This window comes from Saimiri boliviensis, chromosome 1, assembly GCF_048565385.1.
Source record: "Saimiri boliviensis isolate mSaiBol1 chromosome 1, mSaiBol1.pri, whole genome shotgun sequence".
NCBI lineage: Eukaryota > Metazoa > Chordata > Mammalia > Primates > Cebidae > Saimiri > Saimiri boliviensis.
This window is the reverse complement of record NC_133449.1, coordinates 251,832,622-251,846,759: the sequence shown is the minus strand read 5'-3', so window position 1 is coordinate 251,846,759 and position 14,138 is coordinate 251,832,622. Positions and strand designations below refer to the sequence as shown.

Below are 14,138 nucleotides of genomic sequence, written 5' to 3'. Positions count from 1 at the left end.
TGTAATCCCAACACTTTGGGAGGCTGAGGCGGGTGGATCACGAGGTCAGGAGATCGAGACCATCCTGGCCAACATGGTGAAACCCCGTCTCTATTGAAAATACAAGAATTAGCTGGGTGTGGTGGCACAAACCTGTGATCCCAGCTACTTAGGAGGCTGAGGCAGGAGAATCGCTTGAACCAGGGAGGTGGAGATTGAGCCGAGATCGCATCACTGCACTCAAGCCTGACGACAGAGCAAGACTCCGTCTCAAAAAAACAAAAACAAAAACAAAAAAACATGCAAATCAATAGCTCATATATTCATGCAGTAAAAGTCCAAAAAGTGTATGGGATTGATAAACACCAAATTCAGAAAAGAAGGAAAATGAGATTGAGAAGGATTATGCATGGGCCTTCCACTCTATCCAAATTTTCTTTTTATATGAATATAGAACTAACTAGTATAGTGGCTTGTGCCTATAATTTTTTTTTTTTTGAGATGGTGTCTCAATCTTTGTCCAGGCTGGAGTGCAGTGGTGTGATCTCTGTCACTGCAACCTCTGCCTCCCAGGTTCAAGTGATTCTCGTACCTCAGCCACCTGAGTAGCTAGGATTATAGGTGAATGCCTTTAGTAGAGACGGGGTTTTACCATGTTGGCTAAGCTGGTCTCGAGCTCCTGAGCTCAACTGATCCACTCGCCTTGACCTCCCAAAGCGCTGGAATTACAGGCATGAGCCACCGCACCCAGCCTGTGCCTATAATTCAAACTACTTAGGAGGCTGAGGTGGGAGGATCACTTGAGGCCAGGAGGCAGAAACTAGCCTGGGCAACATATTGATACCCTGTCTCTACTGAAAAAAAAAAAAAAAAAGAGATCTAATAAAAATATGATAAAATGTTAAGACATGAAAACTTATTAGTGAATATACTGGTATTTATATTAGCTTCTGCATTTTTTTTGTAGTTTGAAATATTTTGTAACTTTTTAAACAATAAAGATGCTAGGGACTGGGTATGGTGGCTCACGCCTGTAATTCCAGCACTTTGGGAAGCCAAGGCGGGAGGATCACTTCAAGTCAGGAGCTTGAGACCAGTCTGGCCAACATGGCGATTATGTTAGAAATTATTTTGAAATTTTGTTTTCATATAAATCCAGATTTTAAATATATGTTTTATTTAAAGCTGCTAAACATACACCAAACTTTAGGTTTGGTAAAAACTTCAGTAAAACCTTTATAGGGAAAAAGGTTTGGTATCTTATACAATAAACTTCCAGCTCAGTACAGTGGCAGGAGCCTGTAACCAGGAGGCTGCGGTGGGAGGATCACTTCAGCCCAGGAGTTTGAGACCAGCCAGGGCAAAATAGCAAGGCCCTGTCTCAAAAAAAAAAAAACAAAACAAATTCATTAATTAAAAAAATGAACTTCCTCTATCCAATCTAAACAAGTATTTTGACTGATTTCTAAGACTCTCTTCAGAATTTATGATATGTAAATATCAATAATATATTTATCATATAAATTCCATTATTCTTTGACTTTCTAATCTTATATCCTAATGTGTTGAAAATAAGTGGCTAAAATTTGTTTCCGCTAGAGCCTACATATCAAGTTCTTCAGTGAAAAAATACTTAAAACATCTATTGAATTATAGATATATTTTATATTAACTAAAGATTTTGGAGTTATATTCATTCGAAAATTAATGTTTGGAAATGAACAAACATTATATTTGAGATCACAACCATAGAAAGCAAACTGAATAAAACATATTTTCCAGAATTACATATATTACTTCTTATTTTATTTACTCAAGTCCTAGAATTTAAGGCTAGAACTAACATTACAGTGGGAATTGCATTTGAAAGTACTGTATTAAAAGCATATGATATAGATACTTACTAAAAATAAACTTTCCAGTATTAAAAAGAAAATTTGACATAAGCACCCAATAAACTATCATTGCTCCAATGAGAGACACCAAGGAGAAAAGGAGACTCGACCACTGCCCAAAGGAGCCAAAATAATGTCTGCAGACATCTGGATATTCCCAGGTAGTGGTATCCAATGAAGCTAGATAAAATAAGAGAAAGAATAAAACTAAATGTTGATCATATATTCCATATTCATAATTTATATTCCCCAAATAAACTCAAAATATTTAGTGAAAGATTATGGGTATTCTACTACTAGACATTAGAATATATTATGAGATAATAAAATTAAAACATTATAGAACCATAAAAAAAGAAATGTAGATTAAAAAAATAGTACAGGTAACCTGAGAAACAGATTATAGCATTGTAACATTTTATAAGTAATAAAAGCAAGTGATAAACTAAGGTTAAACAAATGCATCAGTAAGGGGCAGAAAACATTACTTAATATTTGGCATATTCAGATAACAACATAGGGGAAAGTTTCTGGAGTCACACTTTCTACCACATGCCAATATAAATTTCAGAAAACTAAGTCGAATAGGCCAGGCACGGTGGCTCATGCCTGTAATCTCAGCACGTTGGGATACCAAGGCAGGCAGATCACTTGAGGTCAGGAGTTTGAGACCAGCCTGGCCAACATGGTGAAACCTTGTCTCTACCAAAAAATACAAAAAAATTAGTTGGGCACAGTGGCACATGCCTGTAGTCTTTTGAATCTGGGAGGCAGAAGTTGCGGTGAGCTGAGATGACACCACTGCACTCCAGCCTGGATGACAGAGTGAGACTCTCTCTCAAAACAAAAACAAAAACAAAAACAGAACAAAGTTAAAAAACAAAAAAGTTAGAAAACAGAATGTAGAAATAGAACATGAAAGGTTATCCTCTTCTAGCAAGTGAAGAAACAAATTACAATGGAAAAGACAAACAGGGCTAGGCATGGTGGCTCAGGTCTGTAATCCCGGCACTTTGCCGGGCTGAGGTGGGCAGATTGCTTGAGCCTAGGATTTGGAGACGAGCCTGGGCAACATGGCGAAATCCCATCTTTACAAAAATATTCAAAAATTAGCGAAATCCCATCTTTACAAAAATATTCAAAAATTAGCTGGGCGTCGTGGTGCGTACCTGCAGTCCCAGCTACTTGGGAGCCTGAGGTGGGAGGGTCCCCTGAGCCCAGGAGGTTGCAGCGGCAGTGACCCATGATCCCACCACTGCACTAAAAAGGAAGTAATTTAAAAGAATACAGAAAGCATATATAAAATATTTTTAGAAGAATATTCTTTAGAGTACCAAAAATAAGCAACAACTTTAATATACAACATAGGGCAATGACTAAGCAAATACAATATAGCTGCCACATGCAACTGCATACAATCATTAAGAGACAAAAACAGTGATTGTAGAAACATAAAATGTACTAAAAAATAGGTGATAAAGTAGAAGACAACTAAAATACAATATGAATAACTTTATAAAATACGTATTTAGACATTCCTTTCATTTAGAGTAGAAATTTACATAAGAAAACAAAAAACTAGAAAACATTTGCCTTTCTATGATAGAGTTATTGTATTAATATAAACTTTTTATTTTACATTTCAATGTTCAAGGAAGAATATAGATAAGTATAACCTATGAAAGAGTATTTCAATTGTCATCAAAGGATAATTTTATAATCCCATGCTTTGAACTACTTTGAGGTAATTGTTATGTTTGATGAATATAGAAAAACTGAAGTTCTGCTATCTTTGAAGCAAAATGTGGCAGCTAGTACATGGCAGAAAGCAGTGATAAGTCTGAAAAATTGAGGACAATAGAATATGATAATCCATGTCTAGATAAAGAATGTGAAAACAACATAACTATCAAGAATAACTGTTTTGGCTGGGCGTTGGTGGCTCATGCCTGTAATCCCAGCACTTTGGGAGGATAAGGCAGGCAGACCAACTTGAGGTCAGGAGTTCAAGATAAGCTTCGCCAACATGGCAAAACACCATCTCTACAAAAAAATACCAAAATTATCCAGGTGAGTGGTGTGCTCTTGCAATCCCAGCTACTCGGGAAGCTGAGGCATGAGAATCATTTGAACCCAGGAGGAGGTTGCAGTGAGCTGAGTGACTCTTAGCATTTCTAATAAAATTATCTTTTGGCTGATAATAATAATTCTAAGTTTTTTCTAGTTTTTATATTATTTAGGGGTTTTTTTTTGCTGCGTTTGATAATATCTCCAAAAAACTAATTATGAACATTTCTATGTTTTCTTGACTTTAATGAAAACTGCTTTAGCATTTCATAATTTTAGAATGGTGCTGGTACTTGTTTGGGAATAAATAGACTTTGTTATTTTTAAGTAGTGCTTTTCACTTAAGAGTCTTAATCGGAAACAGGTGCTGAATTTATTAAGTGCCCTTTTTATATCTATTGATGTAATTATGAATTTTCCTTTGTTAATGTAGTGAATTACGTTGAATTTCTTAAAAATGAAACATCCTTGCATTACTGGAATAAACTTTATCTTAGACACAGGATATTCTTTTGATACACTGTTGGATCCTGTATGATAATGTTTTACAAATAAATTTTACATCTATATTTTCTTTCTTTTTGGTAATGTCAGGCTTTGTGTTAGGCATGTGTGGACTTTGCAAAATGAATTGGTGGAAGTTCTTCTTTTTCTTCTTTTTATTTTATTTTATTTGAGACAGAGTTTCACTCCGTCACCCAGACTGAAGTCTAGTGGCACAATCTTGGCTCACTGCAACCTCCACTTCCTGTGTTCAAACAATTCTCATGCCTCAGTTTCTCGAGTACTTCTTTTTAAATAGTGTGGGACAGTTGAATAACATGGGAGTTAACAGTTCGCCTATAATTCCAGCATTTTGGGAGGCTGAGGTGAGCATATCACTTGAGCCACGGAGTTCGAGACCAACCTGAGCAACATGATGAAACCCTATCTCTATGAAAAATACAAAAAAAATTAACTGGGCATGATGGCGTGCACCTGTGCACCTGCAGTGGGAGAATCACCTGAGCCTGGGAAGTTGAGGCGGCACTGAGCCATGATAGCATTCCAGCCTGGGTAACAGAGTGAGACCCTGTCTCAAAAAAAAAGAAAAAGAAAAAAAAGAGAAAAGAAAAGAAAAAACAGTTACTGAGAGAACTCGGTGGGGGCTCTGCTCCCATTTTAAAAGAGATGCTGAATTAGATAATACATGAACTTACTGTATATGTTTAAAGAAGTCTTCCAAGTTCAGCCACAATTTGCCTTAGAAACTAGAGGCTAAGATAATCTCCTCTTACCATGTAGAAACCAGAATGAATCTTCTCTCAAGACTTTTTAATTCCATTATTTTTTTAAAAGATGGAATATTGCTATGTTGCCAAGGCTAGCCTCAAACTCCTGGACTAGAGCTATCTTCCCACCTAAGCCTCCTGAGTTGCTGGGACTGTAGGCACACACCACCAGGTCTGGTTTCTCAAGACTTTCAAATAAATACTCGCCCAGTGACTAACACTAGATCTGGTTAACATAAAGAAGGGAGCTGCTTAGTAGGCACAGAAAAAACCTGGAGGCAAAGCCTGGTCTGTTGATTCATACTTGCTAAGATTTAATGAAATAATGCATGTTTGTTTAGGTCCTAAACTACTTTAAAACAACCTAAAAAAGATTTTTCCCTAATCCAGAATTTGTAGAGATGAGTAGAGGTAAGGTGTTCACACAACTTCAAATATTCATTACTATAGAGTTGCTTACATTTTCATATTTTTCTAGTTATAATTTCTACTTTTAAGAAATTCTAAGATTTAGGTCTTTTGATATGAATAGGTCAAAACAAGTCACCATTAAATGTTAGAAAGCATAGAATTCTCAGCTTAGTTCTGGCAATGACATTATTTTATAAATATGAGTTTCTAAATGATTCTTATGAAGAAACTAGCACCAAAGTGAATAAACTCTGCAAATTACCCCTAGCTTCTCTGAATTTCAAAGGCAGCCACCAATATATTAACAAATTAATTCAGCTGACAACAATGAATTAGAGAAAGAAATCGTTAGGTACAAAGTAGACAGTTGACATATATGTGGCATATACACACTAGTCATCTGCCTCAAAGGGTAATGCTTAATAATACCCATCATCTATTGTCACTGTGTCAAATTCTTACATATCATAGTCCGTGATTTCACTACTCTGTAGCAGCAATAAAGTGTTAAAAGGCCCATCAGGATGATGACACACATTCCAGTAGTAAATCCAGCCTGTTTAAAAATAAAAGTATAAAAGCATGTAAGCATAAATTCATATGCAATTATTTTACCCTAATCATGATAAAAACTTGACAACTCATGAAAAACTAAATATAACCATCTTTTTTAAATGAATTTCATGTAGATTTATTAAAACCTCTGTTATAAAACTTGCAATATAAACAGAGAAACATTTAGGCAAAAAGTGTGCTGAAAAATTATATTACCTGTTTTATGCCCCAAGGAATACTTAGTATAGATGTTCCCATCATGGTATTCCAAATCATAAAACTGAAAACACAGAGTAATAGCAGTAAAAAAATGGAGTTTGGCTTTTCAAACATTTTAATTGAGACAAAAATTAAAATAATCACTAATTTTCATTCATATACAGTTTAAGTCATGTTCCAAAAAGCCATTTCACTCACATGGTTACTAAACTGGTGTTTTTACCGTATCCTTCAGTGTAACTTTGAAGTTTATAAGCAGAGCCCAATGGACTATACACATAGCACTCTTCTGGAGCTGGAACTACATGGTCTGGGGCAATCTGGTAAAAAAAGAAACACAGAGAAATGTCAGAACCAGGAAATGCAAAATAGGATATTTTCTACACATCAGACCACCTGACTCTAGATACATTTTAAATATCATAAATAAGTACTATGCATTCCTGATCAATGAATTAAAAAATTCTTTTTCAAACATGGAAAATCTAACTAAAGCAAGAATTTAAAAATCCAAAATAATTTTCGGATTTTCAGAAAATGAGTGTGGATGTATACACACATCCATTAAGAATGGTTATATCACTGTTAATTTTACATTACTGTTTGTACACTCTGACTTGCTAGACTTATCTCAGTGTCAGTTAACAAAAGGCATTCATCTTTGGTACATGCTGACTCTACTTCCAGGCAAACGATATACATTCAGGTATAAACTTGCTCAGCTGGGAACTTGGAGATTTGCTTCCAGGAGCCCAGAGCATCTGGAAGGTCTGAACTAGATCCAGAGATACTGGATTACCTCTACTCCTCCAAGGGCTTAAGTAATTCCATTATGGAACTAAGACTTTACCACAACTACTGATGTCAAGGCCTAGGGGGAAAAAAGCAAAAAAAATTGGGAAAAAAATTTACCCCATCCAGAACATTTTGGAAATCTCTACTTTGGTCATATAAGAGGAGATGTTAATATTTATTTCACGTGACTATTGTTTAAGGCTTAAATGAGATCACTACATTCCACTGATGCCCAATCACTGTTCCTTATTAAATGTTAATGAATGTTGGTTCCCTTCTGTCTTTTTATTAATAATACTAATTTCAAAATCCTATTTTCTCCCAGAATGTTCTGATTTTCAGTTAAACTTGCAAGTTTCTGAATATCTCATCTGTGGTAGTTTTTACAAACTATCAAATTACTTACATATTTTTTATCCTAAAATAGTGATAGAAATTTTTAGAAGATCAAGGGTCAACAAACTCTGGCCCATAGGCCAAATCTGGCTTCAACCTGATTAAAAGAATAATGCTAAATAAGAAACTATTATATTTATTTATGTACATATTTCAGTTTCCCCCCACCTTTTTTTTTTAAGAAATGGGGTCACACTCTCTTGCTCAAGCTGGAATACAGTGGCACAATCACAGCTCACTGCATTCTCAAGGGATCCATCCTGGGTTCAAGGGATCCTCCTATCTCAGCCTCCCAAGTAGCTGGAATTATAGGTTTGAGCCATCACGCTCAGCTAATTAAAAAAAATTGTTTATTTATAGAGACAGGGTTTCACCATCTTGCCCAGACTGGTCTTGAACTCCTGGGCTTAAGTGATCCTCTCTGCTTGGCCTCCCAAAATGCTGAGATTATAGGTATGAGTTGCTGTGCTCAGCCAGTTTCCCATTCTTGCAGAAAATTTCTAAAAAACATTTCTCTTATAGGTTCAAAGTTAAAAATTGACCACAATAAGCAGAACCTGTTATTATTTGCTATTAGTCAATGGCCTAACCTGCCACTTCAAAAGTAATTTATCCTCCTCAGAGATTTGGGGAATGGAGAACAGCAGAATTTAATCCAAAACAATCTCCAGGTTGTTGTCAACACAGAAAGATTGTTTCAAATTAAAATAAGAATGACCTAGCCTGAGATGTAGGATGTGTACTAATTATGTCTTTGACTTTGCATGAAATACAGTCAGACTTTCCTTGAAATACAGTCAGAAAAAAGTTCAATCACTGGGAGATGCCCTGGCTTGTACTGTTCAGTGTTCATTTCAACTGAATTTTAAATGATAAGTAATTCTTTGTCTCTTACCAGTGCCTTGTCTGCAGGAGTGGTGAGCCGGCTATAGTAATGAATTCTCTTGTTCATGGCAGAGGCATGGTCGCTAACCCTCTGAATGACATGATTCACATTGACGATGTTTGTGGGCTCTATATAGAAAGGCCTAGAGAAGGGAATACACACTTGACAAAAAGTGTTCAGCCAAAAATTCTGGAAGTCAGCCTTTGAAGAAAATAACTTTTTGTCCTCCATTCTTATGGGATGCACTAAGGCAAGGCATTCATTTCTCACTTTTGGTGCAAAAAGAAAACGTCACAAAAGAAGTATTATCCTATTCACAGAATAAAGCTTTTGTCTCTTAACACTTTGACTTTAAGCAACTTAGCAACAGAGAAGACGTAACAGAAAGAACTTAAAACAGTTATTAAAAAGAAATATAGCAGCTATCAGTTTCCAACAAGGAAACTTAAGACAGCTTTGAATAGTCTCTCAAAAAAACTTTTGGCACTAAATCAGAGAAATTATGGACTAAAATGTCCCTCTCCTGAGGGGTCTGTACTCCTTCCTTATGGGCCAAAGTTACTTCCTATGATAAACAGAATTCTTATTCCTTGGTTCATGTATTAAGGATTAGTGACCTCAACCATCAGATCCCTTATGAGACTTATCCAAATCAGTATCAAATGGAACATCAGGACAATAGAGATACTTTGCGTCATTCTACTTTTTGTGATAACATACCCTATTATTTATATATTTGCTTCCTTTCCACGACTGTGTCCTAATCAACTGCAGATTTTGGTCTTCAATCATCCTTTTCAGTCATCAACCTCTTCAGTTTCTTTCTGAAACTCCCTCATTTTCTTCTTAAGTTTCCAGTAACACATTATCAAAAATACAAAGACCAGGCAGAGTTGTATGAAAAGACTGTATTCCTCTGCTGATTCTTAAACCCCTTGGAGTTATAAGTGACACTATGCCCCAAACTGTATATAATTTGCCATTTTAGGCACAGATCCAAACAAAGAAGAAAAAAAAAATCCAGATTTATCATCAGTTTCACCTATCTCCTCTATATTTATGGTTCTGAAAGAAACTTAAAATATATTAATGTATGGTAATCATTTCTGGAGACACTGTTAATCTAATCTAATCCTCCCCTTTTTTTTTGAGACGGAGCATTGCTCTGTTGCTCAGGCTGGAGTGCAGTGGCACGATCTCGGCTCACCTCCCAGGCGCAACCTCCACCTCCCAGGTTCAAGGGATTTTCTGGCCTCAGCCTCCCGAGTAGCACCACCACACTTGGCTAATTCTTGTATTTTTAGTAGAGACGAGATTTTCCATGTTGGCCAGGCTGGTCTCCAACTCCTGACCTCAGGTGATCCTGCCTACCTTGGCCTCCCAAAGTGCTAGGATTACAGGCATAAGCCAACGCACCCAGCCATTAACCTAATCTTGTGGGAAGTACTTGAAAAACCAAGTGACTGAACATTTCTGCTATTTTTCTTACAAATTCTGTGATATTCGATAAACGGTAGCAGAGATGTTAAACAATTTTATCTCTGTAGCTACCATACAGAATCCTTGAATCTTTTATCATTTGTTATCTGCTGCAACACCTAACTACGCTGGGTACTACATAGGCCAACACGATGAATATGTAAATAGAGCACTTATAGAGCAAATACTTGGATATAGGGATTCATATGACATATCACATATACTAGTGCTGTGGTTTGAATGTGTTCCCCAAAGTTTATGTGTTGGAAGAAAATCTGCAATGCAACAGTACCAACAGTGGGACCTTCAAGAGGCGATTAGGTGATTACGGCTCTGAGGTTCACAAATAGATTAATGACATTATCTTGGGAATGGGTTAATATCATAGGAGTGGGTTCCTGGTAAAAGAATGAGTTCAGTGTGAAGAGTAGAGTATGTGGAAAAAAAAAAAAAAAAAAAAAGAATGAGTTCAGTTCCCTTCCTTTCCCCCACCCTCTCTCATGTACTCTTTCGCCCTTCCACCATGCAGTAATAAGCAAGAAATCCCTTCCTAGATGTGGGCCGTTCGACTTCCCAGTCTCCAGAACTGTAAGTAATCAATCTCTCTTCTTTTAAAATTATCCGGTCTCAGGTATTCTGTTACAGCACTATAAAATGAACTAAGACACTAAGTATATTATTGTTAAGTGAATTAAGTGATATCAATACATTTCAAGAGGATATAATAAAAATGAACAGGTCAGAAGTTGAAAAAGCAATCCCTACTTGTAAATTTGGTAGTCTACTATAACTACCAATGATCCCAAAGCATTATAATGTCCCCTATAATTTACATCTGTACTATGACACTCAGTGGTACTAAAAAGCAACATAAAAATATACCTAGCAGATGGCTTAATTATACCTGGGATCACACTCTATAGCACATTTTCTTCTTGCTTTGCAAGAATTATGCCTTCCAACATTCAAGAAAGAATCACAACTTGAATGCCAACATAAGGCAAAGACTGAAGCTAGTCATAGATTACCAAAAGAGACTAGTAAGTATGATTCTGAAAGAAAGAGATGTGGGTGTTCAGCATGTAGCCTTTTACTTTAGAAATTCAGTGGTATTAGTTCCAACCACTAAGTTGGTTTGAGTCCTGCTTGCTGAAAAGCAGTCAGGAAGTGCTAAATTTCTTGGCTCCTGGTTTCTTACAGAAGTGTTAACTGTACCAGTTTAGTTGGCTTGACTACTCTGAGGGCAGAATGACTCTGAAAGTTTTTCTTTTCCAACAGTTTTCATCGAGATGCTGAGTGCCTGTTCAAATAAATATTCTGGAATCTTTTCAAAACAGATTCTCTTCAAAAAATATACAACTCAGCATATTTCATTGAATTATTAGAAACATATGCTTAAAGCTTCATTTGAGAGAGAAAAAATATAAATTATATTTTTAATTGAACTTTAGTTGGGTCTGAAAACACCTTTAAAATTAAACAATACTATACATAGAACAAGATTCAGAATAAGAATTTTGAAACTTGGGTTTTCTTTTTTGAACAGTTTCACATGACTGCTCCCTATCAATGTTACTTCTCATTTGAAATGTAGTTCAGCTGTGCCACACTGAAAATAAAGAAGTTATATTTGTCTTACTTTATAAATATTTATGGTCATGCCACAGAAAAAATGCTTTTAATATTAAGCAAAATTTATAAAATATTTTAAAATGTGAGTCAAACCTCATATTTTCATTTAATACACTTATAAACAGAGAAACCTTATTTCTATCTAACACTTTTTCTAGGTTCCACTCCTTCAATTCCTTAAAAATTTTTTGGCTCATACGTCTGTCTCCACCCTACTGACCAGTTATGCTTCTCTGAAATTTAATGAAATGCCATCACTCTTAAGAAGGTCTGTACCTCAAATGAGGTGCAAAACCAGGTACAACTGAATTCAGTATTTAGGGATATACAGACAATAAAACTATTATAAAGCATAGGGAAATTATTATACAAAAGTCAAGATAGTGGTCATCCCTAGGAAGGATAGGTGATGTGTTTGGTGAAGGACACATGGGGAACTTTTTTTTTTTTTTTTTTGAGACGGAGTTTCACTCTTTTTACCCAGGCTGGAGTGCAATGGTGCGATCTCGGCTCACTGCAACCTCCGCCCCCTGGGTTCAGGCAATTCTGCCTCAGCCTCCCGAGTAGCTGGGATTACAGGCACTCACCACCATGCCCAGCTAATTTTTGTATTTTTAGTAGAGACGGAGTTTCACTATGTTGACCAGGATGGTCTCGATCTCTTGACCTCGTGATCCACCCACCTCGGCCTCCCAAAGTGCTGGGATTATAGGCGTGAGCCACTGCGCCCGGCCCACATGGGGAACTTTTAAGATGCTGCTGTCTTGACCTTATGCTGCTTGGATGGGTGTTGGCTCCTTCCCTCCCTTCCTCCCTCTCTCCTTCCCTTCCTTCTTTCCTTCTTTCTCTCTTCCTCTCTCTCTCTTCTCTCTCTCTCTTTTTCTTTTCTTTCTTTCTTTTTTGAGACAGGGTTTTACTCTATCGCCTAGGCTGGAGTGCAGTGACACGAACATGGCTTACTGCAGCCTCAACTACCTGGGCTCAAGTGAATTTTCCTGCCTCAGCCTCAGCCTACCAAGTTGTTGGGACCACAGGCGCACACACCACCATGCCTAGCTAATTACAAATTTTTTTTTGTAGACACAGGGTCTTGCCATATTGCCCAGGCTGGTCTCAAGCTTCTGGCTCAAGCAATCCTCTTGTCTCGACCTCCCAACATGTTGCAATTACAGGTGTGAGTCACCATACCTGGCCTATAAATATTTCTATAGTGTACATATACAATGTACTTTTTTGTACCTGGGATATATAAAAGACAAGCCTTTAAAAATAGATTTTAAGTGGACACATCCTTTCAAAATTTAGTAGCGAGATTGAGATAGACTCAAAAATCTTTGTATCATACAGAAATATATTGGTTATATTGTGACAAACTTAAATGAGTTACCTATTTTTCTTCTACAAGATACAACTGCTCCAGATTTGATAAATTCTTCTATGATGACACATAGCTATCAATAGTATGCTACATAGGTACACAAAAGACGTTAAAAACAACCCCCCCAAAACATACTTATCTCCCTTCAAGATAAAGATGGTATTTTAATAGTCTGAGAGAGTAGTTGCTTTTTAAAGAAACATGTTACACAAAGAACATTCTGATGGTGGATGTTTAGAAATGTTTCCATTGTTAGATGGTTTTGTTGCTGAACATGTCTGTTACCAACAAAAACTCATATCTATCTGTAATTTCATACACATGGAATCAAAATTTTCTAAGATTTAAAAACTTCCAAATGAAGAATTTAAATGATCTTTGAACATGTCATTAAACATGACAGAAAAATCAAAGTAATAATTATAATTCTAAAGCAAATTGCACGAGTATCTTGGTATTTACTTCCTATAATGCAAGTATTAATACTAATATTTTAATTGAAAAGTGTGCAGAGGTATAACAATGTTTAGAAATCATAAAATTAAATACTCAAAATATTTCAAATGTGGACATTTACAAACATTATAAAGTATCAAATAAAATATTTATAAAAACAAGCATTAAAAAATAAAGTTATAATTCTAACATAAAGTACTCAAAATGACTGTATGCAATGCTTTTTTATCCTTTGTATCCTTCTACCCAGTGTGCCTTTCAAAATGACAACTCTCAAGTAATCCATTCAGAAAGACCTCAGGACCTTCCTAAAGTGTTTAATACTCTTCCAGTGGAGCTTTCAGACTAGCTAGGCAGCTCCTCCACTCTGGCCAGAAGCTACTGAATTATAGATCTTTGTTTGTTTGTTTTGAGATAGGGTCTCACTTTGTTGCCCAGGCTAGAGTACAGTGGTGTGCTGATAGCTCGTGGCAGGCTTAAACTCCTGGGCTCAAGAGATCCTCTTGCCTCAGCCTCCACAGAGGCTGGGACTACAGGTATGCACCACCATACCCAGCTAATTAAAAAATAATTTTTTTTTTTTCGGTAGAGATGGCCTCTTTGTACGTTGCCCAGGCTGGTCTCAACTGATCCTCCTGCCTCGGCTTCCCAAAATGCTGGAATTACAGGTGTGAGCCATCATGCCTGGCCAACGATGGTTCTATCAACTCTTCTCCTTC

General features: G+C 36.5%; 1 protein-coding gene across 3 annotated transcripts in view; it reads right to left on the bottom strand.

Annotated features, from left to right (window-relative positions):
- SLC38A9 (solute carrier family 38 member 9) overlaps positions 1-14,138 on the bottom strand; it is a 92,259-nt gene that overhangs the window by 48,004 nt on the left and 30,117 nt on the right. For all 3 annotated transcript variants that reach the window (XM_074385844.1, XM_039470868.2, XM_074385851.1), the window contains 5 exons: positions 8,484-8,616; positions 6,596-6,717; positions 6,395-6,458; positions 6,086-6,179; positions 1,884-2,054 (listed from right to left, as the gene is read on the bottom strand). In XM_074385844.1, coding sequence (XP_074241945.1) covers positions 1,884-2,054; positions 6,086-6,179; positions 6,395-6,458; positions 6,596-6,717; positions 8,484-8,616 — 584 coding nt within the window. The remainder of the gene's footprint in view (positions 1-1,883; positions 2,055-6,085; positions 6,180-6,394; positions 6,459-6,595; positions 6,718-8,483; positions 8,617-14,138) is intronic.